The sequence below is a fragment of the Silurus meridionalis genome, chromosome 26, assembly GCF_014805685.1.
Source record: "Silurus meridionalis isolate SWU-2019-XX chromosome 26, ASM1480568v1, whole genome shotgun sequence".
Lineage (NCBI taxonomy): Eukaryota > Metazoa > Chordata > Actinopteri > Siluriformes > Siluridae > Silurus > Silurus meridionalis.
In genome coordinates, this window is record NC_060909.1 from 750764 (window position 1) to 778713 (window position 27950).

The 27950-nt window shown below is 44.2% G+C and overlaps 2 protein-coding genes across 3 annotated transcripts in view; both read left to right on the forward strand.

The window, feature by feature from the left end:
- The window catches only part of LOC124379852 (low choriolytic enzyme-like), an 81024-nt gene that overhangs the window by 33509 nt on the left and 19565 nt on the right, over positions 1–27950 (forward strand). The gene's annotated exons all lie outside the window — the stretch shown is intronic.
- LOC124379847 (low choriolytic enzyme-like) lies at positions 10909–27593 on the forward strand. Of its 2 annotated transcripts, none has more exons than XM_046840431.1 (9): positions 10909–11050; positions 25261–25354; positions 25488–25518; positions 25616–25681; positions 25901–26053; positions 26136–26253; positions 26360–26538; positions 27106–27187; positions 27275–27593. In XM_046840431.1, the coding sequence occupies exons 2-9, from the start codon at positions 25289–25291 to the stop codon at positions 27399–27401; spliced, it is 822 nt and encodes a 273-aa protein (XP_046696387.1). In that variant the 5' UTR covers positions 10909–11050; positions 25261–25288; the 3' UTR covers positions 27402–27593. The 2 variants fall into 2 exon arrangements, with proteins under 2 accessions (XP_046696387.1, XP_046696386.1); XM_046840430.1 differs by lacking the exon at positions 10909–11050 and adding an exon at positions 12338–13423.

Genomic DNA, 27950 nt, shown 5'->3' on the forward strand with positions numbered 1-27950 from the left:
TGTTTGTGTATACCTGGTCCAGTGTTTTGTACCCTCTGGTAGAGCAGGAGACATTGTGGTGAAATTTTGGTAAAACAGATTTCAGGTTGGACTGGTTGAAATCTCCAGCAACAACGATAGTTCCTTCAGGATGTGCAGACTGCTGTTTGCTGATAGCTGCATGCAGTTCCTCCATAGCTAGCTTAGCATTAGCATCCGGCGGAATGTACACTGCAGTCACAACAATGGCTGAGAATTCTCTCGGTCAATAAAAGGATCTGCACTTGATCATCACATACTCTAAATGAACAGAGCAATGACTTTCAGTGACAGTAGAGTCCGTGCACCATGAGTTGTTAACATAAATGCACAGACCTCCACCTCTGCGCTTACCAGAGTCCTCTGCCGTCCTGTCCGCCCGATAAACACTGTGACCCCCGAGCTCAATGGCGCTGCTGGGAATGTTGTTGTTGAGCCATGTTTCCGTAAAAATCATGACATTACGTTCCTTAATCCGTTTGTGTGATGATATCCGGAGCAGCAGCTCATCCATTTTATTTGCAAGAGACCATATTAGCAAGGAAGATGCTAGGAATCGATGGGGGTTTAGCCTTAGCTTACCTCGCTTCCCCCTCCTTTGTTTACAGTCTCGCCGCCAGTGCTGTGGTCTCGTTGTCGGCCGAGCTAGATCAGCGGTCCGTGGTGTTCGGGCGATTTCCCGAGGGAGTTCAAAGTCTGTTGAAAGCCTGTATCTGTGAGTGTAGCCGATGTCTAGTAATGCTTGTCGGCTGTATGAGATGTGTGCAAGCCTGTTCTGAGTAAATAAACTTGCTGTTGATGGAGAAATTGCTACTAAATCGCAAAATCTGGAGAGACGCTGGGCCTCGCGTTGTGCACGCGCCGCCATCTTGGTCATCTATAAACCCCACATCCACCCACACTCGGGGTCCGTTATTGTATATGTTGGTGTATGTTTGTGCATGTTCATAGTGGTATGTTCTGTTTGCGTCTGCGCCTCCAGCTACGTGCCCACTCCGCCCGGACTCCTCGTTCACTCCATGGCTGCGTTTGCCTTCCCAAACGCACCCCGGACTACTGACATTTCTCCGTCGCTGCCTCTGTGCTTTATCCGTAACGCAGAGTAGTGATTATTTATGGACTGCCTTTTGCTGGATTATCCCAATCTCTGCGGGTATTTTGTGTTGGCTCTGCCTTTCTGAAAATAAACACGCTTGCTGATATTCCGGCTTCCGCCTCCATATCCTCACGCCTAACAGAATAACGGACCCCTGAAAGGGAATATAAGGACAAAAAAGAGAGGAAAAAAAAGAGAAGGACATGATCGGATTAACGCCGTGGTCCTGGAGGTCGGGTTCGCTTGGCCGCGATCAAGCGGCAGCCAAGCTCCGCCTCCGGGAAAACCCGGACGCCCACAGCCATTTCTCAGTCATGCTTGGCAGCGCCACACCCCCTCGATGACGTCTCGGGACTTCCGGCTCGCTTCTCCGGCAACAGGGCTGAGTGAAGCGTATTTGTACGGAGTGTGAAAAGTTACATGGCGGCGTACCTGTCCAGCTTCCCAAAGGAAGGAGCGAGGATCGCATTTAACATCTCTCTACTGACTGGGGAAACCCTCTCTCTTGCCCCTAAGTTGTGGGACGCGACTGGAGGCGAGTTCGGCTCATGCACCCGGCTCCTCCAGCTTCTCACCAGGGAGCTCGGAATGATCACGGCTGATCTCCATCTCCTCTGCCCCGCTTCAAAGAGCGCCGTTCCGCCTCAGGTTTTCCAAGGGATCTCCACCGTGCTCCAGGCCATCCAGGACGGCTCTGTCTCACTACAGGACCTCCAGGAGCTCTCCTCCCTGCTCCAGAACCTTCGGGATGGCTCCGCCCTGCTCCAGGGCCACAAGAAGAGCTCCGCCCCGCTCCAGTACCTCAAGGAGAGCTTAGCTCTGTTCCAGAATCCCCAGGAGAGCTCAGCCCCGCACCAGGTCCTCCAGGATAGCTCAGCTCCGCTCCAGGTCTCCAAGGAGAGTTCAGCTCCGTTTCACTCCAGAGAGTCCCCATGAGCTCTGTTCCGCTCCAGATAGTACCCATGAGCTCCGTTCCGCTCCAGTGAGTCCCCGAGAGCTCCGTTTCACTCCAGAGTCCCGAGGAGAGCTCAGCTTCGCTCCAGATTCCTGAAGAGAGCTCAGCTTCGCTCCAGATTCCTAAAAAGAGCTCAGCCTCGCTCCAGGACCTCCAAGAAAACTCTGCTCCATCCCAGGACCTCCAGGAGAGCTCCGCTTCGCTCCAGAGAGTCCCAGAGAGCATCTCTCCGCTCCATGGTCTACAGGCGAGCTCCTCTCCACTCCAGGGTCTCCAGGTGAGCTCCTCTCCGCTCCATGGTCTCCAGGCTAGCTCCTCTCCACTCCAGGGTCTCCAGGCCAGCTCATCCTTGTTTCAGGGTCTCCAGGGGAGCTCCTTTCCGCTCCAGGGTCTCCAGGCAAGCTCCTCTCTGCGCCAGGGTCTCCAGGCGAGCCCCTCTCTGCTAGAGGGTCCTAGAGAGTTTCTCTCCTCCCAAGGGGTCCCCCGAGCACACGAATCAGCTCCAGGACTGCGAAAGGGAAGTCAAACCGCTGCCCCGGGCTCCACCGAAGGCCATGGCTCCAGATCCAGACCTCCGCCGAGGATGTCACGCTGCCTCCGGTCTTCGCTGAGGGCATCACTCCACTCCAGGTCTCCGTGGTGGACGTCTCCCCACATCCAGTCTTCGCTGAGGGCATCACTCCGCCCCAGGTCTCCTTGGTGAATGTCTCCCCGCATCCGGTCTTCACTGAGAGCATCGCTCCGCTCCAGGTCTCCGTGGTAGCAGTCCCTGAGCTCCAGACCTCCGTGGTGGGCGTCTTCACTGAGAGCATCGCTCCGCTCCAGGTCTCCGTGGTAGCAGTCCCTGAGCTCCACAGCCTTCTTAGGTATGTTTTTTAACATCTGAATCTGTTAAAACGCAAGTTCCGCTTGTTGGTTCTGTCCAGGCTGCCCCCTGCTGACGGTCTTTAATGTTAAATCCAGTGATCTGCTTCATTCCCGTCCACATATCTCTAATGTTGTTTTGCTGAAGTTTACTCTCCAGCTTTTGTTGATACAAGTCAATGCACTCTCTCAGTCTCCCCTGTATCCTTTTCAGTTCATCCATGTCACCAGACCTAAAAGCTCTCTTCTTCTTGTTTAACAGTTCTTTCAAGTCGCTGGTGATGAAAAGGTTTGTTGTTAGGATAACATCATAGCATTGTTGGAGGAATAATAATGTTGTGGCAGAAGATGACGGATGGAACCGGCGGTTTAAATCTCCTCCACTTTACTCTTATCTTCGTACCGGCTCTGTATCTGTTGTGTTTCCTCCTGATCTCCAGGGGATTCTCGTGCCTGACTCTGGTAAGAAGTGCTGGTTTGGAGAGTGCAAGCAGCTGATCCGCTGGCAAAGGGCATGATGCACCTCATTACATGGTTCCTGCCCCACCCCGGCACCCCCAGAAACCTGGGCCGTTAACTCTGCCACAATCAGTGCTTCAGTGCTCAGCCAGCTCCAGTGAGCATCCTCCTCGGTTTCCGAGAATGCAGCTCTGGTTCCTCTGAGACTTCAGGGCATCCACATCTTAAACTATATCCATGCCCTCATGATGGAACTGGGATTACGGCTGAATGCCAAAAAGAGTGTGCTTTCTCCATTACAGAGAACAATTTATCATCGTATGGGATTTGACCCTGTGTGCAGCTGTCTCCTGCCTGCATTGCCTGCATTGCATCCATCCTTACGGCCATCAGTAGGGTCAGAGAAGGACAGTCACTCACTGTCAAGCAGTTCCAGAGACTGCTGGGGCTGATGACCACTTGGCATCCTGCACATGAGACCCCTTCAGTGGAGTCTCAGGACCTAGGGGGTTTCTCTTAGAGGGGCAATCTGCTCCATGCAACCAAGGTCACACGGTGAGCCCTGCGTGCCTTAGATGGCTGAAGAGATCCTGGGTTCCTGTCTCAGCACCCCATGTTGGGAGTTCCCGGTCATCATGTAAGGGCATGCAGGGCTAGGTGAGTGAGGACCTAAATGATGATGCACACAGGGGTATAGAAAAAAAAGGCTTTAGTAATAAAAAAAGTAATCAGGCTGAGCAATGGGGCAAAGGCAAAAACACAATCCAAAAACAGTCCAGGGTCAAGGCACAGGCAAAATGGCAATGCAGGAAAAACAAAAACAAAAAACCAAAACAGTGCAAAAATCCATAAACCGGAAAACTAGGCAAAACAGGGCAGAGCAAAAAAAACTAACCAAAAAAACAGTCCAGAATCTAAACCAGGTAAATAGGCAGAGCAGAACAGGGATCAGGAACAGGATCAGAAACCAGGGCAGGCAGGGTGGCAAGAGTAATCTCAGGGGCAAGGAAGCCAGTAAAATAATCTGGCCAGGAGCTAAAGTCTTGATTGTCCTTATATACCGGGAGGCGCGGGAAAAACGGCAAGATGGCCGCCGGCCCGGAAGTGCTCACCGCGGAACCGGAAGTGCGCGCCGCGAAACCAGAAGTGCATGCCACGAAACCGGAAGTGTGCCCAGGAGATCCTGAAAATGCTTCCCTCACGGGTTGGGTTTCTAAGTTGTTGTCCCACAACCTGTTATGCTCCAAGCATTCTCTCCTCCTCTGTTTTAGGCCCCAGACCAGGAGAGGCTTAACTGACTGTGTTCAGTGTGAACACTGGACGTTTATGTCCACAAAATGAGTCTGTGGAGGAAGTTGGAACAACTATTTAAATATGGCCCTCCTTCAGTATAATCTACACACATTATGATAAACTACATACTATAGATTATAATGTTATAAGAGTAGTGGGTGGATATTAAAGAGAGATTATTTCTCTGATAACATTCACAGACACTGATGAGCAAGATGTTGCCTAAATCCGCCACTGTCAAGCGGCAATCAAGAACAGTTCAAAACATACTGTGCGTTTGACCAGTTTTTATTTACTCATACATAAGGAACAACTGATTTCACTAAATGTAGTTGAGTACAAAGTTATTTGACTTTGAAATGTCAAATAACTACTTAAAAAACTATTTAAGTACAGTAACGAATTACATTTACTTTGTTACTGTCCACCACTGCTATCTATCTATCTATCTATCTATCTATCTATCTATCTATCTATCTATCTATCTATCTATCTATCTATCTATCTATCTATCTATCTATCTATCTATCCTCTGTCTGTTGGTAAGTCTAAATGTCAGTGTATTTCTGTCTAGGATGTTTATTATTGTAGTAATGTACTCATTATGAAAAAATAAAAAGCCATTCTCAGATTCTTTGTGTCAGTGCACTAAACCGATGCTGAGATACTGCCTTTTTTACTGTTTGGCAGCTTTGTTGTTATAGGCAAGTATTTTAGATTATTCAAAATACGATTGATCAGCTTTTATGTATCAAATTGTTTATGTTTGGACAAGTCACATTTTACCAGACAGTTGTATGGTTGCCATTGATACTCTAGCAAGAAGAGGAAAAAAATGCAGAATAACAGTAGGGTACCTACACAGCTTCAGTGCTTGGCTTCCTAATAATAATAATGAGTTTGCTGTTATATTATCCAACATTAAAACAGGAATGTTGTTTTCAGAAGTACAGATAGTCATTAAGTATGAGAAGGATCATGCATACTCTGAACTCTGATCTTTAAAAGCGTTTATCTCTATTTCCAGGCAGCATTTGTGCGGTGAAAATACATTTACATTGACATTTATGGCATTTGGAAGATGCATTTACCCAAAGTGACTTTAAAGCAGATGAGGTTAAGGGACTTGCTCAAGGGCCCAGCATGTGGCAGTGAACTTGAGATCTTCTGATCCAAAGTACAGTGTCTTAAACACCGAGCTACCACCTTATACTAATACAGACATAGCTGGAATTTATTATATCCTCAGATGCACATGATGGTGTAATATAAAGAAAGCTTTCGATCACAGCTGCATAGTATATGGTCAGATCTGTCCAAACTATTTTCAGTGTACATTTCAAGGTGTGGGCTGAAAACTTTATTTATGTTTTTCAGTTCCTGTTACACGATAGATCCTCATTGACCTCTCTTTGAATTTTTTGTTCAAGAATAATTTTTTTGCTTTGAATGCGCACATCAGTTTCCAATGACTAAATATTTTTTTGTAAAAGTCAATTATCTGGTGTATTTTTCCTCTTGGTGAAATCTTTATTCTGGATTTCCATGAACCTTTTTTTTTTAATATTCTCAATTGAATTGTAATTACATTTAAATTAATATAAAATTTACTCAGGATTTGAGGAACACTGAGTAAAGAAGATTTTAGATCTGGTGCATACAAGTGTTTTATATGCTGAAGTTCAGTATAATTTTACTGTATAATGTTTGAGTATAGTTTTCTTTATTCACCTTGGTCAGAATTCAGCAACTGAATTTTAATGTCAGATTTTCTCAGAAAGTGTTAGCTGAAGATCAGGGTTTCTCAACCCCAGTGTCACAAATGAAAGTCTGCAGAGAAGTAAACCACAATATTACAGTAGATAAGTAAAAGAAAGCACTTACAGGCAAAGATGAACACATACTGTAAGTACATGCAGTTTCACCACAGCGAACAATGTTTCTTAATACAATTTTGTAACACATTTGAGGACATTTTATTAAGGTATTACACCAAATCCTGTAAATTCTTCGAAAATCTATAGCTGGATGCTTGGCATCTTTTTTTGGTAACAAGTTTGTTTTGTGTTTGAGAATTTGTAGTTTATGTGTTATCGGCGCTTCATATTACATTAAATCAGATTAGATTCGACTTTATTGTCATTGTGCAAGTTACATGTACAGAAGTACATGTACATGTAACCAGAAGTGCATAAGTGGCCTATTTACAATAAATAACAGTAGATAAACCCGGTATGAGGTCCATTTTGCTAGGCCTTTAAAAAAATATATATATAAAATGATCTTGCAGGCTAGATATAATTGTACGCCAGGCAGGATGTGTTTTGTTTGACATATTGTTGTTTGACACATATGCTCTAGGGCAAACTTAATAGTTTCATTAATCAGAGGTCAGGCAATGAGTCTGAGGCATAGACCTTTACAATGAAAGAGTAAGATGGGTAAAAAAATAGAAGGAATAAAGGAGGGGATGATTAGTGCAACATGGCTGTAGTCACAGGTGATCAGCAGTAACATTTTGCATAGCTTAGGAAGCACTGCAGTTACATCCAGTTGGTTGCCTTAAGCCATTCTGCCACTACTGCCCCATCACAGCACAGAAACTGCTCTGGTTAAAATCACTAATGACCCGTTTTTAGCTTCAGACCAAGGCTACATCTCGCTGTTAGTTTTGCTAGTGCTGCATTCAACACTATAGATCATGATCTTCTCCTGGATTGCTTACAAAATTACATTGGCATTCAGGGACAGGCATTAAGCTGGTTTAAATCCGACCTGTCCGATCGTTACCATTTTGTAGACTTAAATGGAGAAATATCCAGGTTACTGCAAGTAAATTATGGGGTGCCACAAGGTTCAGTTCTAGGACCCCTGCTTTTCACAATATACATGCTTCCCTTAGGATAATTATTAGAAGGCATGGGATCAGCTTCCAATGTTATTCTGATGATACCCAGCTATATATCTCATCTAAACCAGACGATACACTCAATTAGCTCGGATAACGGAGTGTTTTAAAGAAATAAAAGACTGGATGACTCATAACTTTCTATTTTTTAATTCTGATGAGACAGAGATTTTGCTCATTGGCCCAAAAAGCAGTAAACAGAAGCTCCAGCATTTCAACCTGCATTTAGAAGCTTGTCCATGCATTCATGACCTCCAGACTGGACTATTGTAATGCATTACTAGGTTGATGTCCTGCTTCATTAATAAACAAGCTACAGTTTGTCCAAAACGCTGCAGCCAAAGTTCTCACAAGGTCGAGAAAATATAGGACGGGTTACCAACGACCGCCACAGGCCACTATTGTAAGACGTCTACGGAGACAGCAGGGAAAAAAGAAGTGGAGGAGAGTGGAGGTTCGGGTTGGTACTTTAAATGTTGGTACTATGACTGGTAAAAGGAGAGAGGGAGCTGATATGATGGAGAGGAGAAAGGTAGACATGTTGTGTGTTCAGGAAACCAAGTGGAAAGGGAGTAAGACCAGTAACATTTTAGGTGTTTAAACTGTTCTATCATGGTGTGGATGGAAAGAAAATTGGTGTAGGGGTGATTCTGAAGGAAGAGTACAGTAAGAGTGTAGTGGAGGTGAAGAGAGTTTCTGATAGAGTGATGAACGTGAAGCTGGAAGATGAAGGCGTGATGATAAATGTCATCAGTGCTTATGCTCCACAAGTGGGTTGTGAGATGGAGGAGAAGGAAAGATTCTGGAGTGAATTAGATGAAGTGGTAGAAGGTGAACCTAGGAATTAAAGATTGGTGATTGGGGCAGACTTTAATGGGCATGTAGGTGAAGGGAACAGAGGTGATGATGAGGTGATGGGTAGGTAGGTCTTAAGGAGAGGAATGTGGAAGGGCAGATGGTGGTAGATTTTGCTAAAAAGATGGAAAGGCAGTGGTAAATACTTATTTTAAGAAGAAAGAGGATTATAGGCTGATGAATAAGAGTGGAGGAAGGTGCACACAGGTGTTTTAAGAAGGTGGAAGGAAGAAGGAAGAAGTGAGATCAGCTATTAGGAGGAAAAATCAGGAAGACTGGAAAGTCGGTTGGACCAGATGACATACCAGTAGAATCATGGAGATGTTTAGGAGAAATGGCAGTGGAGTTTCTAACCAGACTGTTTAACAGGATTTTGGAAGGTGAGAGGATGCCTGAGGAATGGAGAAGGAGTGTGCTGGTACTGATCTTTAAGCATAAGGGAGATGTGCAGACCTGCAGTAACTACAGGAGAATTAGGTTGATCAGTCACACCGTGAAGTTATGGGAAAGAGTAGTGGAAGCCAGGCTGAGAGAAGAGGTGACCATCTGTGAGCAGCAGTATGGTTTCATGCCGAGGAAGAGCACCACAGACTCATTATTTGCTTTGAGAATGTTGATGGAGAAGTATAGAGAAGGTCAGAAAGAGTTGCATTGTGTATTTGTGGATTTTAAAAAAGCGTACGACAGGGTGGAGAGAGGAGTTGTGGTATTGTATGAGGAAGTCGGGTGTGTCAGAGAAGTATGTGAGGGTGGTGCAGGACATGTTTGAGGACAATGTGACAGCAGTGAAGTGTGCAGTAGGAACGACAGACTGGTTCAAGGTGGAGGTTCGACTGCATCAAGGATCGGCTCTGAGCCCTTTCCTGTTTGCAGTGGTGATAAACAGCTTAAAGGATGAGGTCAGACAGGAGTCTCCACGCACTATGATGTTTGTGGTTGATGTTGTGATTTGTGGTGAGAGTAAAGAAAAGGTGGAGAAGAGCCTGGAGAGGTGGAGGTACACGCTGGAGAGAAGGGGAATGAAAGTCAGTAGGAGTAAGACAGAGTACATGTGTGTGAATGAGAGGGAGGGCAGTGGAGGGGTGCGGTTGCAGGGAGAAGAGGTGGAGAAGGTGGAGAAGTTCAGGTACCTGGGGTCCACAGTGCAAAGTAATGGAGAGTGTGTTCGAGAAGTGAAGGAAAGATTGCAGGCAGGGTGGAGTGGGTGGAGAAGAGTGATAGCAGGAGTGATTTGTGATAGAAGAGTATCTGTGAGAGTGAAAGGGAAAGTTTATAGGACTGTGGTGAGACCTGAGATGTTGTATGGATTAGAGACAGTGGCATTGAGTAAAAGACAGGAGGTGGAGCTGGAGGTAGCAGAGCTGAAGATGTTGAGATGTTCATTGGGAGTGACGACGATGGACAGTATTAGAAATGAGTTTATTAGGGGGACAGTGCATGTAGGACGTTTTGGAGACAAGGTGGGGGAGGTGAGATTGAGAGGGTATAGACATGTGCAGAGGAGGGACATGGGGTATATCAGTAGGAGAATGCTGAGCATGGAGTCACCAGGAAGGAAGAAAAGAGGAAGACCAAGGAGGAGGTTTATGGATGTGGTCAGGGAAGACATGCAGGTAGTTGGTTTGAAAGAGGCATATTCTGCGAACACGCCTGTTACAAGGAGCTACTGAAGGTGGTGCCTCAGGCCATAGCCTAGCTAGATATAGACTGACCGCCGATCAGCAGAAAGTTCTCCCGTCCAGCAAGCTTGACCAGTGCTTTCTGCAACCTGCATTGCAAACTTTGTGCTGGAGGTTGCCATTCATTCCAGATCGCTCCATTTAACTTTCATCCTGCTCGAAAGTGAAATCAGATACAAGAATAGAAAATATGCACAAGCAACATACCTGTAAGATATCCTTGATCACTAGTCCTAGATGAGGTTGACCCAGAACACTCAGTTCTCGTCTATATCCGCTCTTTATACGCTTACGCTGTGAGAACACCTTTTGGTATGGCTAATCCTCGCTTTGTTGCTTCTGCTAAACGAATAACATGACCAGATTTGGAGTTATTATCGTTAACCGTTTTTATGTTCTCACAGTATGGTAATATGTATCTTGTTGCCATTAGTAATTATAGTAATTCTGCTGTATGCTTCTAGAATAAACTTTTTGTGTATGTTTCTGTTGACCATACCCTAAACTATCCTTTTGTGGCATGATGTGTTACTTCGCTCGTACACACAAAGTGGTTCCTTTATTTCTGTTTTAGGCTTATCTTTGCAGGCCCAACATGACCTTGTGGGATTGTCTCACACACACACACACACACACACACACACACACACACACACACACACACACACACCTGGCAGCCTCCCTTTCTCTCCATCTCTGGAAGTATATCTTCATGTGTGTAACAATAAACTTTGGAACTTCTCTGAAAGCTGACTTGTGTGTTTCATTGAGACTTCCCGTGCATGTAGGAGAGCAAAGATCGAGAGGAAAGGCTGAATTCAGGGGTATCCTGTCCAGGGGACAGAAGGCAATCCTGCCCAAGTGGCAGAGGATAAAACATTCCTTACAGTTCTTGGGGGCTCGTCCGGGATATCAGTGTTTGGGTAAGTGCTGATTTGGTGTCTTGTCATACCGTTCAATGTGTAGGCACGCACCTTGTATTCATAAGCGAACTTGTTGTCGACGTTGTACCGTTGTGTAGCGCGCTGAACCGTCTCTGCAGTCACAGTAACTTAAGACATCGAAAATGTCATTAAACCGCCTTATCTATCTTGATCTCTGGCCTCCAACCTTTGTGTCCAACCTTTGTGTCTAACATTGTCAGACAGTTGTACCTCTATTGGGTCATTGGTAATTCTGGAACTAAATATCCTAAACCAGATCCTGAGGAAGCCCCTCGGGACTGGATGAATCATTGTGGTCTCACCTTTCATACTACCCCTGGCTAGACAATTTAGCAGGGTGGACTGAACCACAACCTCAATTTCTGACTTATCCTCGTGGTGGTACCTGAAGTCTGCACATTCCCAAATTTATGAAGGTTTGGCGATCCTAACTGGGGTTATTCTTACATGGGTGATAGTTATCAAAATGGGTAGAAATGAATCCAATCTGGGATGATTATCACTCCATACCGAACTCAAAAAGAGAGCTTAAGTCTCTGCACAAAATCGAAGCCAAGCCAAAACAATCTCTCTTGCCAAATGCTCCACCCCCATCCTATCGGGATGGCGGGTTAGTGTCTCCTTCGGTCCCAAAGATCGATCCTCCTCCCTGGCCCAAAACCCACACTAACGCGGTATGCGTATGATGTTTGTGGTTGATGTTGTGATTTGTGGTGAGAGTAAAGAAAAGGTGGAGAAGAGCCTGGAGAGGTGGAGGTACACGCTGGAGAGAAGGGGAATGAAAGTCAGTAGGAGTAAGACAGAGTACATGTGTGTGAATGAGAGGGAGGGCAGTGGAGGGGTGCGGTTGCAGGGAGAAGAGGTGGAGAAGGTGGAGAAGTTCAGGTACCTGGGGTCCACAGTGCAAAGTAATGGAGAGTGTGTTCGAGAAGTGAAGGAAAGATTGCAGGCAGGGTGGAGTGGGTGGAGAAGAGTGATAGCAGGAGTGATTTGTGATAGAAGAGTATCTGTGAGAGTGAAAGGGAAAGTTTATAGGACTGTGGTGAGACCTGAGATGTTGTATGGATTAGAGACAGTGGCATTGAGTAAAAGACAGGAGGTGGAGCTGGAGGTAGCAGAGCTGAAGATGTTGAGATGTTCATTGGGAGTGACGACGATGGACAGTATTAGAAATGAGTTTATTAGAGGGACAGTGCATGTAGGACGTTTTGGAGACAAGGTGGGGAGGTGAGATTGAGAGGTATAGACATGTGCAGAGGAGGGACATGGGGTATATCAGTAGGAGAATGCTGAGCATGGAGTCACCAGGAAGGAAGAAAAGAGGAAGACCAAGGAGGAGGTTTATGGATGTGGTCAGGGAAGACATGCAGGTAGTTGGTTTGAAAGAGGCATATTCTGCGAACACGTCTGTTACAAGGAGCTACTGAAGGTGATGCCTCAGGCCATAGCCTAGCTAGATATAGACTGACCGGCCGATCAGCAGAAAGTTCTCCCCGTCCAGCAAGCTTGACCAGTGCTTTCTGCAACCTGCATTGCAAACTTTGTGCTGGAGGTTGCCATTCATTCCAGATCGTTCCATTTAACTTTCATCCTGCTCGAAAGTGAAATCAGATACAAGAATAGAAAATATGCACAAGCAACATACCTGTAAGATATCCTTGATCACTAGTCCTAGATGAGGTTGACCCAGAACACTCAGTTCTCGTCTATATCCACTCTTTATACGCTTACGCTGTGAGAACACCTTTTGGTATGGCTAATCCTCGCTTTGTTGCTTCTGCTAAACGAATAACATGACCAGATTTGGAGTTATTATCGTTAACCGTTTTTATGTTCTCACAGTATGGTAATATGTATCTTGTTGCCATTAGTAATTATAGTAATTCTGCTGTATGCTTCTAGAATAAACTTTTTGTGTATGTTTCTGTTGACCATACCCTGAACTATCCTTTTGTGGCATGATGTGTTACTTCGCTCGTACACACAAAGTGGTTCCTTTATTTCTGTTTTAGGCTTATCTTTTGCAGGCCCAACATGACCTTGTGGGATTGTCTCACACACACACACACACACACACACACACACACACACCTGGCAGCCCTCCCCTTTTCTCTCCATCTCTCTGGAAGTATATCTTCATGTGTGTAACAATAAACTTTGGAACTTCTCTCTGAAAGCTGACTTGTGTGTTTCATTGAGACTTCCCCGTGCATGTAGGAGAGCAAAGATCGAGAGGAAAGGCTGAATTCAGGGGTATCCTGTCCAGGGGACAGAAGGCAATCCTGCCCAAGTGGCAGAGGATAAAACATTCCTTACAGTTCTTGGGGGCTCGTCCGGGATATCAGTGTTTGGGTAAGTGCTGATTTGGTGTCTTGTCATACCGTTCAATGTGTAGGCACGCACCTTGTATTCATAAGCGAACTTGTTGTCGACGTTGTACCGTTGTGTAGCGCGCTGAACCGTCTCTGCAGTCACAGTAACTTAAGACATCGAAAATGTTATTAAACCGCCTTATCTATCTCGATCTCTGGCCTCCAACCTTTGTGTCCAACCTTTGTGTCTAACATTGTCAGACAGTTGTACCTATATTTGGTCATGGGTAATTCTGGAACTAAATATCCTAAACCAGATCCTGAGGAAGCCCCTCGGGACTGGATGAATCCTTGTGGTCTCACCTTTCATACTACCCCCTGGCTAGACAATTTCGCAGGGTGGACTGAACCACAACCTCAATTTCTGACTTATCCTCGTGGTGGTACCTTTAAGTCTGAATACCTGAAGTCTGCACATTCCCAAATTTATGAAGGTTTGGGCGATCCTAACTGGGGTTATTCTTACATGGGTGATAGTTATCAAAAATGGGTAGAAATGAATCCAATCTGGGATGATTATCACTCCATACCGAACTCAAAAAGAGAGCTTAAGTCTCTGCACAAAATCGAAGCCAAGCCAAAACAATCTCTCTTGCCAAATGCTCCACCCCCATCCTATCGGGATGGCGGGTTAGTGTCTCCTTCGGTCCCAAAGATCGATCCTCCTCCCTGGCCCAAAACCCACACTAACGCGGTATGCGTATGATGTTTGTGGTTGATGTTGTGATTTGTGGTGAGAGTAAAGAAAAGGTGGAGAAGAGCCTGGAGAGGTGGAGGTACACGCTGGAGAGAAGGGGAATGAAAGTCAGTAGGAGTAAGACAGAGTACATGTGTGTGAATGAGAGGGAGGGCAGTGGAGGGGTGCGGTTGCAGGGAGAAGAGGTGGAGAAGGTGGAAGTTCAGGTACCTGGGGTCCACAGTGCAAAGTAATGGAGAGTGTGTTCGAGAAGTGAAGGAAAGATTGCAGGCAGGGTGGAGTGGGTGGAGAAGAGTGATAGCAGGAGTGATTTGTGATAGAAGAGTATCTGTGAGAGTGAAAGGAAAGTTTATAGGACTGTGGTGAGACCTGAGATGTTGTATGGATTAGAGACAGTGGCATTGAGTAAAAGACAGGAGGTGGAGCTGGAGGTAGCAGAGCTGAAGATGTTGAGATGTTCATTGGGAGTGACGATGGACAGTATTAGAAATGAGTTTATTAGAGGGACAGTGCATGTAGGACGTTTTGGAGACAAGGTGGGGGAGGTGAGATTGAGAGGGTATAGACATGTGCAGAGGAGGGACATGGGGTATATCAGTAGGAGAATGCTGAGCATGGAGTCACCAGGAAGGAAGAAAGAGGAAGACCAAGGAGGAGGTTTATGGATGTGGTCAGGGAAGACATGCAGGTAGTTGGTTTGAAAGAGGCATATTCTGCGAACACGTCTGTTACAAGGAGCTACTGAAGGTGATGCCTCAGGCCATAGCCTAGCTAGATATAGACTGACCGGCCGATCAGCAGAAAGTTCTCCCCGTCCAGCAAGCTTGACCAGTGCTTTCTGCAACCTGCATTGCAAACTTTGTGCTGGAGGTTGCCATTCATTCCAGATCGTTCCATTTAACTTTCCTCCTGCTCGAAAGTGAAATCAGATACAAGAATAGAAAATATGCACAAGCAACATACCTGTAAGATATCCTTGATCACTAGTCCTAGATGAGGTTGACCCAGAACACTCAGTTCTCGTCTATATCCGCTCTTTATACGCTTACGCTGTGAGAACACCTTTTGGTATGGCTAATCCTCGCTTTGTTGCTTCTGCTAAACGAATAACATGACCAGATGTGGAGTTATTATCGTTAACCGTTTTTATGTTCTCACAGTATGGTAATATGTATCTTGTTGCCATTAGTAATTATAGTAATTCTGCTGTATGCTTCTAGAATAAACTTTTTGTGTATGTTTCTGTTGACCATACCCTGAACTATCCTTTTGTGGCATGATGTGTTACTTCGCTCGTACACACAAAGTGGTTCCTTTATTTCTGTTTTAGGCTTATCTTTTGCAGGCCCAACATGACCTTGTGGGATTGTCTCACACACACACACACACTCACACACACACACACACACACACCTGGCAGCCCTCCCTTTTTCTCTCCATCTCTTTGGAAGTATATCTTCATGTGTGAAACAATAAACTTTGGAACTTCTCTCTGAAAGCTGACTTGTGTGTTTCATTGAGACTTCCCCGTGCATGTAGGAGAGCAAAGATCGAGAGGAAAGGCTGAATTCAGGGGTATCCTGTCCAGTGGACAGAAGGCAATCCTGCCCAAGTGGCAGAGGATAAAACATTCCTTACAGTTCTTGGGGCTCGTCCGGGATATCAGTGTTCGGGTAAGTGCTGATTTGGTATCTTGTCATACCGTTCAATGTGTAGGCACGCACCTTGTATTCATAAGCGAACTTGTTGTCGACGTTGTACCGTTGTGTAGCGCGCTGAACCGTCTCTGCAGTCACAGTAACTTGAGACATCGAAAATTTTATTAAACCGCCTTATCTCTCTCAATCTCTGGCCTCCAACCTTTGTGTCCAACCTTTGTGTCTAACATTGTCAGACAGTTGTACCTATATTGGTCATGGGTAATTCTGGAACAAATATCCTAAACCAGATCCTGAGGAAGCCCCTCGGGACTGGATGAATCGTTGTGGTCTCACCTTTCATACTACCCCCTGGCTAGACAATTTAGCAGGGTGGACTGAACCACAACCTCAATTTCTGACTTATCCTCGTGGTGGTACCTTTAAGTCTGAATACCTGAAGTCTGCACATTCCCAAATTTATGAAGGTTTGGCGATCCTAACTGGGGTTATTCTTACATGGGTGATAGTTATCAAAAATGGGTAGAAATGAAACCAATCTGGGATGACTATCACTCCATACCGAACTCAAAAGAGAGCTTAAGTCTCTGCACAAAATCAAAGCCAAGCCAAAACCATCTTTATTGCCAAATGCTCCACCCCACCCTATCGGGATGGCGGGTTAGTGTCTCCTTCGGTCCCAAAGATCGATCCTCCTCCCTGGCCCAAAACCCACACTAACGCGGTATGCGTATGGTCAAAATCGGCCCGTGGCCTCAATTACATCTGCCATCGATCGGGGAACTTAGAGACATTATCAGGGTTCTTCCGTCCCCATCTAAACCTCTGCATTTCGTTGACATGCTGATGAGCTCTACCCACCATAATCAGTTGACAGGCGCAGACTATAGGTTTATCCTTCATGCAGTACTAGGGGACAGTTACGATGAGGTAACTCTTATTGCCGCGGTGCCCAGTTTACACCCTAGGAATGATGAGATTAAAATGGAAACAAAAACGGAGGTGGAAGACGAGGGGGAAGGGTCGAAAAAAAGTAAGAGCAAAACCACCCACTATTATTATCACTGGGCTGAGCAATTTGCTCTCCCAGCGTTAAAAAAGGAGTTGACCAAATTCCTACTCCAGCAGCAGCAGGCCAATAGAGATCTCTCTCAAGTAACTAACTGTAAACAGGAGAAGGGTGAAACTACTTCCAAATATTTGACCCGATTTAGGGAGACTTGGACTTTATTGGGAGCGATGGAGTTAGAGGACGCAGACAGTAACCCTCTGTTCCTCACAACTTTTATGCATAACTGTCGTCCGGAGGTACAGAAAGTCCTGAAGTATCAGCTCACTGATCGTTGTAACATGACGGTTAGACATTTAGGGGAGAGGGTGCGTACGATGGAAGGTGATGGCATATTAGAGAGTAAGCAAGTGGCCTGCCTCGCTGTGGCAGGAGGCGGGGGTTTTCGGGGAAGAGGCAGGGGAAGGTGAAATATGTCTGGTGCTAACTCCAACCAAAACGGCCCGGTGTATGTTACTACTGCGGTAAGAAGGGACATTGGGCTATAGAATGTAGAAAGAGACTATCGGATGAGAGTAAGAACCCCACCGGCTCCCCCCCTCCACCGCCTCCTCCTACAGAACCTAGCCCATTTGCAGGAATGCAAATCAGCCCCTATGACGCATAGGGGTGCCCACAGAGCGTAACCCCTACCATGCTGCATTGTACTTATGAATCCCCTCAGTTAAACGAGATGCCATTTCTGGAACTTTGCATCGATGGCACCGTGTACCCCTTTCTCTTTGATATAGGGGCGACAATGTCAGTGGTAGGCAAACAATATGAGGGACCCATTTCTGGTCATTCCATTAGCTCTGTGGGTATTGAAGGGGTTGAAAAAGAAACACCATTTACTCCATCCGTGCTTGTAACTTGTCCTTCCGACACAAATATTTTTCTGCAACATCGTTTTGTTTTTATGCCTGATTGTCCATTTAATCTCTTGGGCCGAGATCTCATGAGCAGGCTGTACATTTCTCTCACCTTCTCCATCTCTCCTCTGGGCGGAGCATAAGGACGAGATGTGGGCTTGGTTCATTGTCCTCCATATGAAGCTAAACTAAAACATTTGCATCCTGTGTTTTAACAGTATCCTCTCTCTGAGTCGAAGTTGCAGGGAATAGACAAAATCCTGACCTCTCTGTTACAACAGAGTGTGATCAAGCCGTGTGTGAGTTCATACAACACACCCGTTAATTCGGTTCCTAAGCCAGACGGCAGTTGGTGCTTTACTCAGGATTTGAGAAAAATAAATGATGTTGTGGTTCCTGTTGCACCTGTTGTGCCCGATGTGGCCTCTATTATCGCTTCAATTCCATGCAATCATACACACTTCTCGGTGATTGACTTGTGTTCTGCCTTTTTCAGCGTTCCTGTAGAAGAGCAGACGCAGCCTCTTTTCACCTTCACGCACAGGGGGCACCAATATACTTGGACACGTCTGCCACAAGGATTCATTGACCCCCCTGGCAGTCTTTTCCGCTGTGGTAAGGGATGCACTCTGTGATCTTGCCCTCCCCTCTGACTCTGTTGTCTTACAGTATGCAGATGATCTCCTGGTCTCCACAGTCTCCGAGGACCTCTGTGAACAAGCCTCCCTGTGCCTCCTGCGTCATCTGGCAAGAAAAGGATTCAAGGTATCCAAAACCAAACTACAGTTTTGTAGAACCACTGTGAAATACCTAGGGTTCGAACTCTCTCAAGGCAGCAAACGGCTCTCTAAAGATCGTATACAGGTCGTTCTTAACACAAGGCATCCCTCCACAAAGCATGCCCTCATGGCTTTCCTGGGCCTGATTAATTACTGCCGTCCATGGATACCTGACTGCTCTTTCCACAACAAACGTCTCCGCTCTGCGATCTCACACAACGATCCTTTGCAGCACCCGCTAACGTGGACACCTGAGATGTATGAGGCGTATGAGGCTTTGCGGTCGGCTCTGTGCTCAGCTCCTGCTCTCGGACTTCCGAACTATCATAAGGTTTTTCACCTTTATGTGTGTGAACAGGACGGAACTGCCTCTGCTGTCTTGGCGCAGGAGCATGGGGGGGCATGAGACCATGTGCGTTCCTGTCCAAAACACTTGACACCGTGGCTCAGGGTTTACCTGCGTGTCTCCGTGCGGTGGCTGCCTGTGCTGTGATGGTTCAAGACGCTGAAAAACTAGTGTTGTCTCATCCTATGATCTTGCATTCTCCACATCAGGTGAAACAGGTCATTCAGAACCTACACACACAACACATGACAGCACAGAGAAGATCCGGCTATGAAACTATCCTTTGCTCGACCAGTAATCTGGAAATCAAGGCCACCTCCTCTTTCGACACTTTAGGTCATGCCCTTGCTCGTTTGATTAATGCACAAGATGACACTCTGTCCGACACCACACATGATTGCTGCTCCAAGGTCGTTCACTCTACTAGTATACGCCCTGATTTGTCTTCCACTCCTTTAAACAGGGTTGAGTCACTTTTTGTGGACGGCTCATGTTCAAAGCCGTATGACGGTAAATTTCTGTGTGGTTACTCTGTCTGTTACTTACCTTTCCTTGCGCATGATTTTGGCTGCATCTGGCAATCCTGTGGTTTCCTCTCGTGTGAGGGGAAATCCATTTCTCATTCGTCCTTGGTTCAGGACCTTATCACTGCTTGCTGTCTTCCTCGCACACTGGCCATCATCAAAACAAAATCCCATTCTTATGACAACAATGTGAAGGCCAAAGGCAATTCCTTGGCTGACAGTGTGGCAAAAAGTGTGGCTCAAGCTCAGGTATTCTTCCCCTCTCTTAGCACTCCTATTGATACCTGTCTTCTTTCCTCCGCTCTCATTCCTGATTTACATTTGCCATCTGTCTAATCCTCAGCCACCCCGAATGATTCTGCCTTTTGGCAATCACACAATGCCTATTTGGCCTCCGATGGCCTTTGGTACAGTGCAGATGGTCGCCTATGCCTTCCATCTCACTGTGTTCCTTTCCTTGTGCGTGAGTTTCACGGTGTTACACATCGTGCACGAAGGGGGGTGAGGGAGGATATGAACCGATTTTTTTGTATAACTAACTTAAACTGCATGATAGACTCGATTTTATCCAGATGTCTGATCTGTGCCCAGAATAACATCACCAAGAGCGCAGCGAAACACGAGTGCCTCCCACTACCCTCTGCTCCATTCTCTGAATGGCAGATTGACTTCACTCACATGCCTCCCTGTGGTCCATTCAAGTATCTCCTGGTGATGGTAGACAAATTCTCAAGGTGGGTTGAGGCTTTCCCTTGTCAACGAGAAAATGCTAAGGTCGTCACACGTATCTTAGCCAAAGAGATTTTACCACGATATGGTGTTCCTCACGCGATTGATTCAGACAAAGGAACACCATTCACTGCGAAGGTAACGCAGGACTTATGTAAATACCTATCCCTGTCATGGCGTTTCCATATTCCCTATCACCCTCAGTCCTCCGGTATCGTAGAGAGAACTAACCGGACGCTTAAGGACAAACTGACTAAGGCCATGCAAGCTACAGGTAACAAAAAATGGGTAGACTTACTACCTGCAGTCCTTGCCGAAATGAGAATGACTCCGCGAAAAGATGTCCACCTATCACCACACGAAATTATTTTTGGGCGACCATTTCCAACGCCCTGGAAAAAAGGTAAACCAGCGATAGGTACAGCTGATCTGGATGTGCACATCGCCGAGTATTCTGCTGCCCTGATTGATACACTGTCAAAACATTATGAACTGGTCTCTAAATCTATACCTGTCATCCCTCTGACACCAACCCATCCCTTCCAGGTGGGGGATGCTGTTCTGGTTAAATCTCTAAAACCCAGGCGATTGGGTGAATGCAAATATGAGGGGCCAGCAGAAATACATGCACAGGTGTATTAACTGACCTTTTTCCACAGTGGATCCATGCTACCAGAATCAAGAAATGTCCCACTGGAGTGATCCTCTTAATTGTGTGTACATGTTCCTGTGTATCACTATTTTCCTTTATGTTACAGAAGCATAGCCTCTTGACCTCCCTATGAGTTCTCTAGGAGACGTGTATCGGGTTCCTGTCATCATCTATCGAGGTTCGGTGACAACTCCTCAGACCCTTCTGTGCCGACTCTTCGGGCAGCCTCACAACTGCAGGACGTGTCAAGGAAAGCGGAATGACAATCTCTCATCAATCCAGGGAGGTAACACAACCAGTGACCAGTATGGTTGTCCTTTTTCTCCTAATCGTCAGCCTTGGGGCTGGGATTCCCGCCCAGGCTCACCCACACGACAACACCTTCTGGCAATACGCCAACTGGACGGCTCGTCAGCACACAGCAGGTCCATGCTATGTGTGTCAGCAGTTACCATCTGCAGTAGGGTCCAAGTCCCTAATACCCAACTCCCGGGACGAGACTGAAATCCTTAATGCTGCCGAATCCACCTGTATGAATGCCTTCTGTCTGAATGATCCTGTAATCCCAGATACTCAGATACACAACCTTACACATCGTGATCGTTGTCTTCATGTTTGTAATAGACCAACTCAGAAACTGATAGACCTCCTGATTGCGGTCACAGTAGCCTGGACCCATTCCTCGGAGGAGGAACTATTTAGCCTTACCTCCATAAAACCTCGCATTTCAAAAGAGTATGTTTTCCCCTTGTGCTTCCACCGTGATGGACCTATTTCCCTCGGGGTCACCCCCAACCGCCTTTGCGCACATACCTTTTCTGAATATTTTGTCAATCAAACATGTCCTGACACGCGTATCTGTTTTCTGATTCACCCGGGTAATGGCACAGTATATAGAACAGAGGATTGGTATTGGGTGTGTGGGAAGCAAGTATATACAGTGCCCTTCACAATTATTGGCACCCCTGTTTAAGATGTGGTCGTGGACTTCAAAAAATTCTCCTTTTTTTTTTTAAACAACATAGAACAAATGCAAAAAAAGAGAAAAATCCAACCTTTTATTTAAGTACATTACTTTGGTGGTAAAAAAAAATCACACATTTAGAAAAAAAAAAAAACTTGAAATCATGTGTGCCACAATTATTGGCACCCCTGATGTTAATACTTTGTACAACCTCCTTTTGCCAACAAGACAGCACTTAATCTCCTCCTATAACATTTCACAAGATTGGAGAACACAGAGAGAGGATTTTGACCATTCTTCTTTGCACAATCTTTCTAGATCATCCAGTGTCCTGGGTCCTCTCTTATGCACTCTTCTCTTTAGCTCGCCCCACAGGTTTTCGATTGGGTTGAGGTCTGGGGACTGAGATGGCCATGGGAGGACCTTGAGTTTGTGACTGCTGAACCACATGTTTTGGATCATTATCCTGCTGAAAGACCCAATGACGACCCATCTTCAGCTTTCTGGCAGAGGCCATCAGGTTTTTATTTAAAATATCCTGGTACTTCAAAGCGTTCATAATGCCATGCACCCTAACAAGGTTCCCAGGGCCTTTGGAAGAGAAACAGGCCCACAGCATCACAGATCCTCCACCATACTTCACGGTGGGCATGAGGTGCTTTTCGGCATACTCATCTTTTGTTTTACGCCAGACCCACTTAGAGTGTTTGTTGCCAAAAAGCTCAATCTTAGTCTCATCTGACCAAAGCACACGATCCCAGTTGAAGTCCCAGTACCGCTTAGCAAACTCCAGGCGTTTACGTTTGTGAGTGTTAGTGAGAAAAGGCTTTTTCCTTGCATGCCTCCCAAACAGCTTGTTGGCATGTAGAGGCGTCTGATGGTTGTTTTGGAGACTCTGTGACCCCAAGATGCCACTCTTTGATGCAATTCTGTGACGGTGAGCTTGGGAAATTTTTACTTCTCTTACCATCCTCCTCACTGTGCGTTGTGGCAAGATAAACTTGGGACCTCTTCCAGCCTTGTTTGTCACTGTTCCAGTTGTTTTAAACTTCTTAATGATTCCTCTGACTGTAGATACCGGCAAGTTAAGGCGAGTGGCTATTTTCTTGTAGCCATTGCCTGACTTATGAAGGTCGACACACATCTGCCTTACTTGAATGGTGTGTTCTCTTGTCTTTGCCATGTTGACAAATGGGTAAGAGAATTAGGCCTCTGTGTCACGTCATATTTATACCCCAGGGAAACAGGAAATCATGAATTACTAATTAGAAGTCCCTAGATACCCTGACCAACCTTAGCAACTACAGAAAAATATATTTTAAAAAAAAACAATTAAATTTTTCAGAGGAATTGTTAGGGGTGCCAATAATTGTGGGACACATGATTTCAAGTTTTTTTTTTTCTAAATGTATGATTTTTTTTACCACCAAAGTAATGTACTTAAATGAAAGGTTGGATTTTTTTCTTTTTTTTGCATTTGGGTTCTATGTTGTTTTAAGAAAAAGGAGAATTTTTAGAAGTCCACGACCACATCTTAAACAGGGGTGCCAATAATTGTGGAGGGCACTGTATGTATCTAACGCATAATTGGGGTGGGGTGTGTGCTCTTACCTGATTCGGCTCGTCGTCATATATATATTCGGACACCTCAACCAAACACAGACCCGGCAGAAACGGTCCGCTGTCTCTGATCCTGCCTTCCCTCCCCCTGAACATCAGCTTAAATCCCGTTTTGCTAAGTTTTGGGACGCCTTTTTCCCACAATATGGTATTATAACGCTGTTGATGGTATACGTACTGAGCTCACCGCTTTGCGCCTGACAACCCTACAGAATAGATTAGCTTTAGATATCCTGCTGGCTGAAAAGGGTGGTGTATGTGCATTGGTGGGGGATAGTTGTTGCACATACGTCCCTGACAACGACGATGAACACGGAGTCATAGGGCAGGCAGTTGAGAAAATGCGTGCCACGGCTCAGGCTCTTAAGGATGATGAAAAGGGTAATCAAGGTAGGGGATGGGGATGGTTGTATACTCTGTTTGGTCATTGGGCGCCGTATATTTCTTTGATAATCCCGACTGTCATCGTTTTCCTGTTGCTATGCCTATTTGGACCATGTATTTTTCAATGTATCCAGCGATCATTCCGTATGCTTTCTGGTTATCAACCCGTCCCTCGTGTTTCTGATTATTATCCTATTCCTATGCGACATGTCTGTTAGTTTAAGTTGTGATTTATCCATTCTAATTTATCATGGATAAAACAGGGGAATTGTAAGATATCCTGGATCACTCGTCCTAGATGAGGTTGACCCAGAACACTCAGTTCTTGTCTATATCTGCTCTTTATACGCTTACGCTGTGAGAACACCTTTTGGTATGGCTAATCCTCGCTTTGTTGCTTCTGCTAAACGAATAACATGACCAGATTTGGAGTTATTATCGTTAACCGTTTTTATGTTCTCACAGTATGGTAATATGTATCTTGTTGCCATTAGTAATTATAGTAATTCTGCTGTATGCTTCTAGAATAAACTTTTTGTGTATGTTTCTGTTGACCATACCCTGAACTATCCTTTTGTGGCATGATGTGTTACTTCGCTCGTACACACAAAGTGGTTCCTTTATTTCTGTTTTAGGCTTATCTTTTGCAGGCCCAACATGACCTTGTGGGATTGTCTCACACACACACACACACACACACACACACACACACACACACACACACACACACACACACACACACACACACACACACACACACCTGGCAGCGCTCCCTTTTTCTCTCCATCTCTCTGGAAGTATATCTTCATGTGTGTAACAATAAACTTCGGAACTTCTCTCTGAAAGCTGACTTGTGTGTTTCAATGAGACTTCCCCGTGCACGTAGGAGAGCAAAGATCGAGAGGAAAGGCTGAATTCAGGGGTATCCTGTCCAGAGGACAGAAGGCAATCCTGCCCAAGCGGCAGAGGATAAAACATTCCTTACAATACCATAATGTTTTTTGGCCCTCTGAATGTTTGTGACAAAATATAGTATTGAATCAGCAGTAGTGAGCATCATTGAAGTTGCTGAATGAAGTAGTGTTCCCATAGTGAACACAGTAGCATATTGTCCATTGCAGATGGACACTTCTCCATGTCTTCTCACTGACACATTTGTACACAATCTGCATTGGCTCTGGATACTCACTTGCACCTGGAATAGGGTTTTCAATGTGGCTTGAACCACTACTTCGACCATGATTGTAGTAGCTTCTCTCCCACTTCCTTTCTTTTTGGAGAATAATCAAACCCCAAAACCATGATGGCCCACGACACTACCTTGCCATGGAGGAAGCCTGTAAAATGGGAAATTTTGCAAACATCAGAAATTCTATCATGTTAAGTAACTAAATCATAAAAAACAAAACTAAATACCAAGAAAAACACTTTTTGTACTGTTGCATAAGATTCTCTATAAAGTGAAGCTGATTTCTTAGAAAGGGAAGTGATAAACACTTGAGAGTATTTAAGATGTTCTTTTACTCCACATTCTCCACTCTCAGTGCTGATACACTGACTGAGAATTTCATCATGTACCTGATACAAGGCATCGTCCTGCTCCTGCTCAGCGTCAGTGTTCAGAGTCATTCCATTAGGGTGAGTTACACAAATATTAACCACATTAAATATATTATGAGTAATTTAGACAAAATCTAAAAAGCTGATATGAAGTATATAATATATACAATATAAATATAGAATATAATTATTATTTGATATTATTCAATAGGAATTCTGTAATGCGACCTCTGAGGAAAATGGTAAGATTTACACTTATAGATAATTTATCTTCACCATTTAGAAATTATACATCCATACTCATATTACATTTTACTAATATTTTTAATTCCATTTCAGATAACAGCATTGACAGCGATTATTACTCAGTTTCTGCCATAATTGAAAGAGCCAACAATAATGCTGGTAAGAGAGAGAGAGAGAGAGAGAGAGAGAGAGAGAGAGAGAGAGAGAGAAAGAGAGCACATAAAAATTAAATATCACATTATAATGTAGTCATGTACTAACAAACATTTTTACTAAATCGAGTGTCAGTGGTTTTATAAACATGAATAAACTGATACATGAATGAAAATAAAGTATAACATATTAAAATGAAATCCACAATTGTGTTTTACTGAACAGGAAAGCCAGACGGTGATTTCACTATTATAGAAGGTGATATAGCCGTGTTCACTGGACTCCAGAATGCAGATCCATGTACTTCTAAAAAGTGCAAGTGGCCCAAGAAAAAGAATAAGAAAGTTTATGTGCCTTACGTCATTTCCAGTCAGTACTGTGAGTATAATTCTATTTTGTATCTGTTTTTAATGTGTCTGAGATTCATTATTTACCTTTAACAAGCTTCTCTTTCTGACAGCACCCTCTGAAAGATGTGTTATCCAGCGTGCACTGAACTCCTTCCAAAAGTCGACCTGCATCCGATTCATTCCTCGCACCACTGAAGTAGATTACATTCATATCATCTCAGACAAAGGGTATGTCACTAATCCTGTTATTGATGACTATTTTGACAAACAGTTTTACCTCCAATCCAGTTCTCATGTAATGAAAGCAGTCTTGAGAATGTATTTTTGTGTACAGGTGCTACTCATCTATTGGACGCATTAAAGGAAGGCAGGTTTTGTCTTTAGAGCGTAATGGCTGTGTTTACTACAAAATTGTCCAACATGAACTTCTTCACGCTCTGGGATTTAATCATGAGCAGAGCCGCTGTGACCGTGACAAACACGTCAAAATCCTTTTCAAAAATGTTATCAAAGGTGAGCAGAGCAGAAATTTCACTTCTTAATTCTTATTAATAAAGTTCTTATTATTAATTTATATTATTGGCTATAACAGTTTAATTTAAATTCAGTTAAAGTAAAATATTGGTTTATTTTGGCACAATGCTAAGACCGTTAATGTTGTGTTCAGGGCATCTTGAACTCAAAACTTTTTGTTTCTCAGTAAACTGAGGTGTAAAATCACCTGTTTCAGTTTGGGGAAAATGTGCAGTGTTTAAAATCACTTGTTCATGTGGATTTAAAAAGCTCTCGAATAGATTTTAATACATTATATTAGGATCTGATTCTTTAATGTTTCATTTATATTAAATGTCGTGCTTTCTGATCATTCTTCTTTATTGAAAAAACCTAAAGCAAATCTTACATAAAAGGAAACCTAGAAATCTGGTTCAAAACTTAAAATACACCTAAATCTTGACTGAGGACCATGTTGCAATGGTACAATCAAATAACAGAGAATTCTGGGCTCTTATTTATGCATTTATTTATTTTATTTCTGAATAGTTTTGTTCTCTGTAATTATGTGATTTTATATATTCACAGGTTTTGTACACAATTTTGATATTAGACGCACCAACAATTTGAACACTCCATATGACTACAATTCTGTCATGCACTATAATAGGTAAAATAAATATATATTTTTTTCTTTTAAAATGACAGTTAAAGGAACAATTATATTCATAATTGCAAACACACTTTATTGTTCCAGGTTTGCTTTCACCAAGAACGACAAGCCGACCATCATCCCCATACCAGACAATAACGTTCCGATCGGACGTGCCACAAAGATGAGCTATTATGATATTCTACGTGTTAACAGGCTCTACTGCACTTAAATGCAGCACTCTGAACATCATCAGTGTGTTTCACATGCTTTCATTTACCGCTTGCAGTTTATATATAATAAAAGTACAATAATTTCTCTCAAATTCAGGATAATTTTACTTTGAGTTTGTTTTGTTTCTGCTTTTCTGGAATTTATTTCCACATGCAATTTTCAAAAACAATAAAAAAAAATGCATATAAAATATCAGTGTCTGAATGTATATTTTGATACCAGGTGCTGAGCTGCATCTTTCTTAGTTTTTGGTGATTTGTGGTGTTAATGCTGTAATTTCCACTAAATACTGTGAAAAGTATGTGGGCAGATGAATAACATACTGATACATGTTTCATCCCCAAACTGTTACTACAAGGTTGGAAGCTCTGATGTGAAAAAGGTGAAGATGGGTGCAGGTGCAGCTTTTAATATCAGACACATAAACAAATTAAAATCAAAATCAGCATCGGGGTTACAAACAGGCAAAGTTCAGGTAAAGAGTAAACAGACTCATGGAGACAAGGGAGAGAAATAAATTTACTTAGAGAAATGGCGACATGTTCAA

Coding starts and splice junctions, on each gene's coding strand:
- LOC124379847 (XM_046840431.1), top strand. CDS start 25,289: ATGTACCTGATACAAGGCATCGTCCTGCTCCTGCTCAGCGTCAGTGTT. Junction 25,519..25,615: donor TGCGACCTCTGAGGAAAATG/GTAAGATTTACA, acceptor ATTCCATTTCAG/ATAACAGCATTGACAGCGAT. Junction 25,682..25,900: donor AAGAGCCAACAATAATGCTG/GTAAGAGAGAGA, acceptor TTTACTGAACAG/GAAAGCCAGACGGTGATTTC.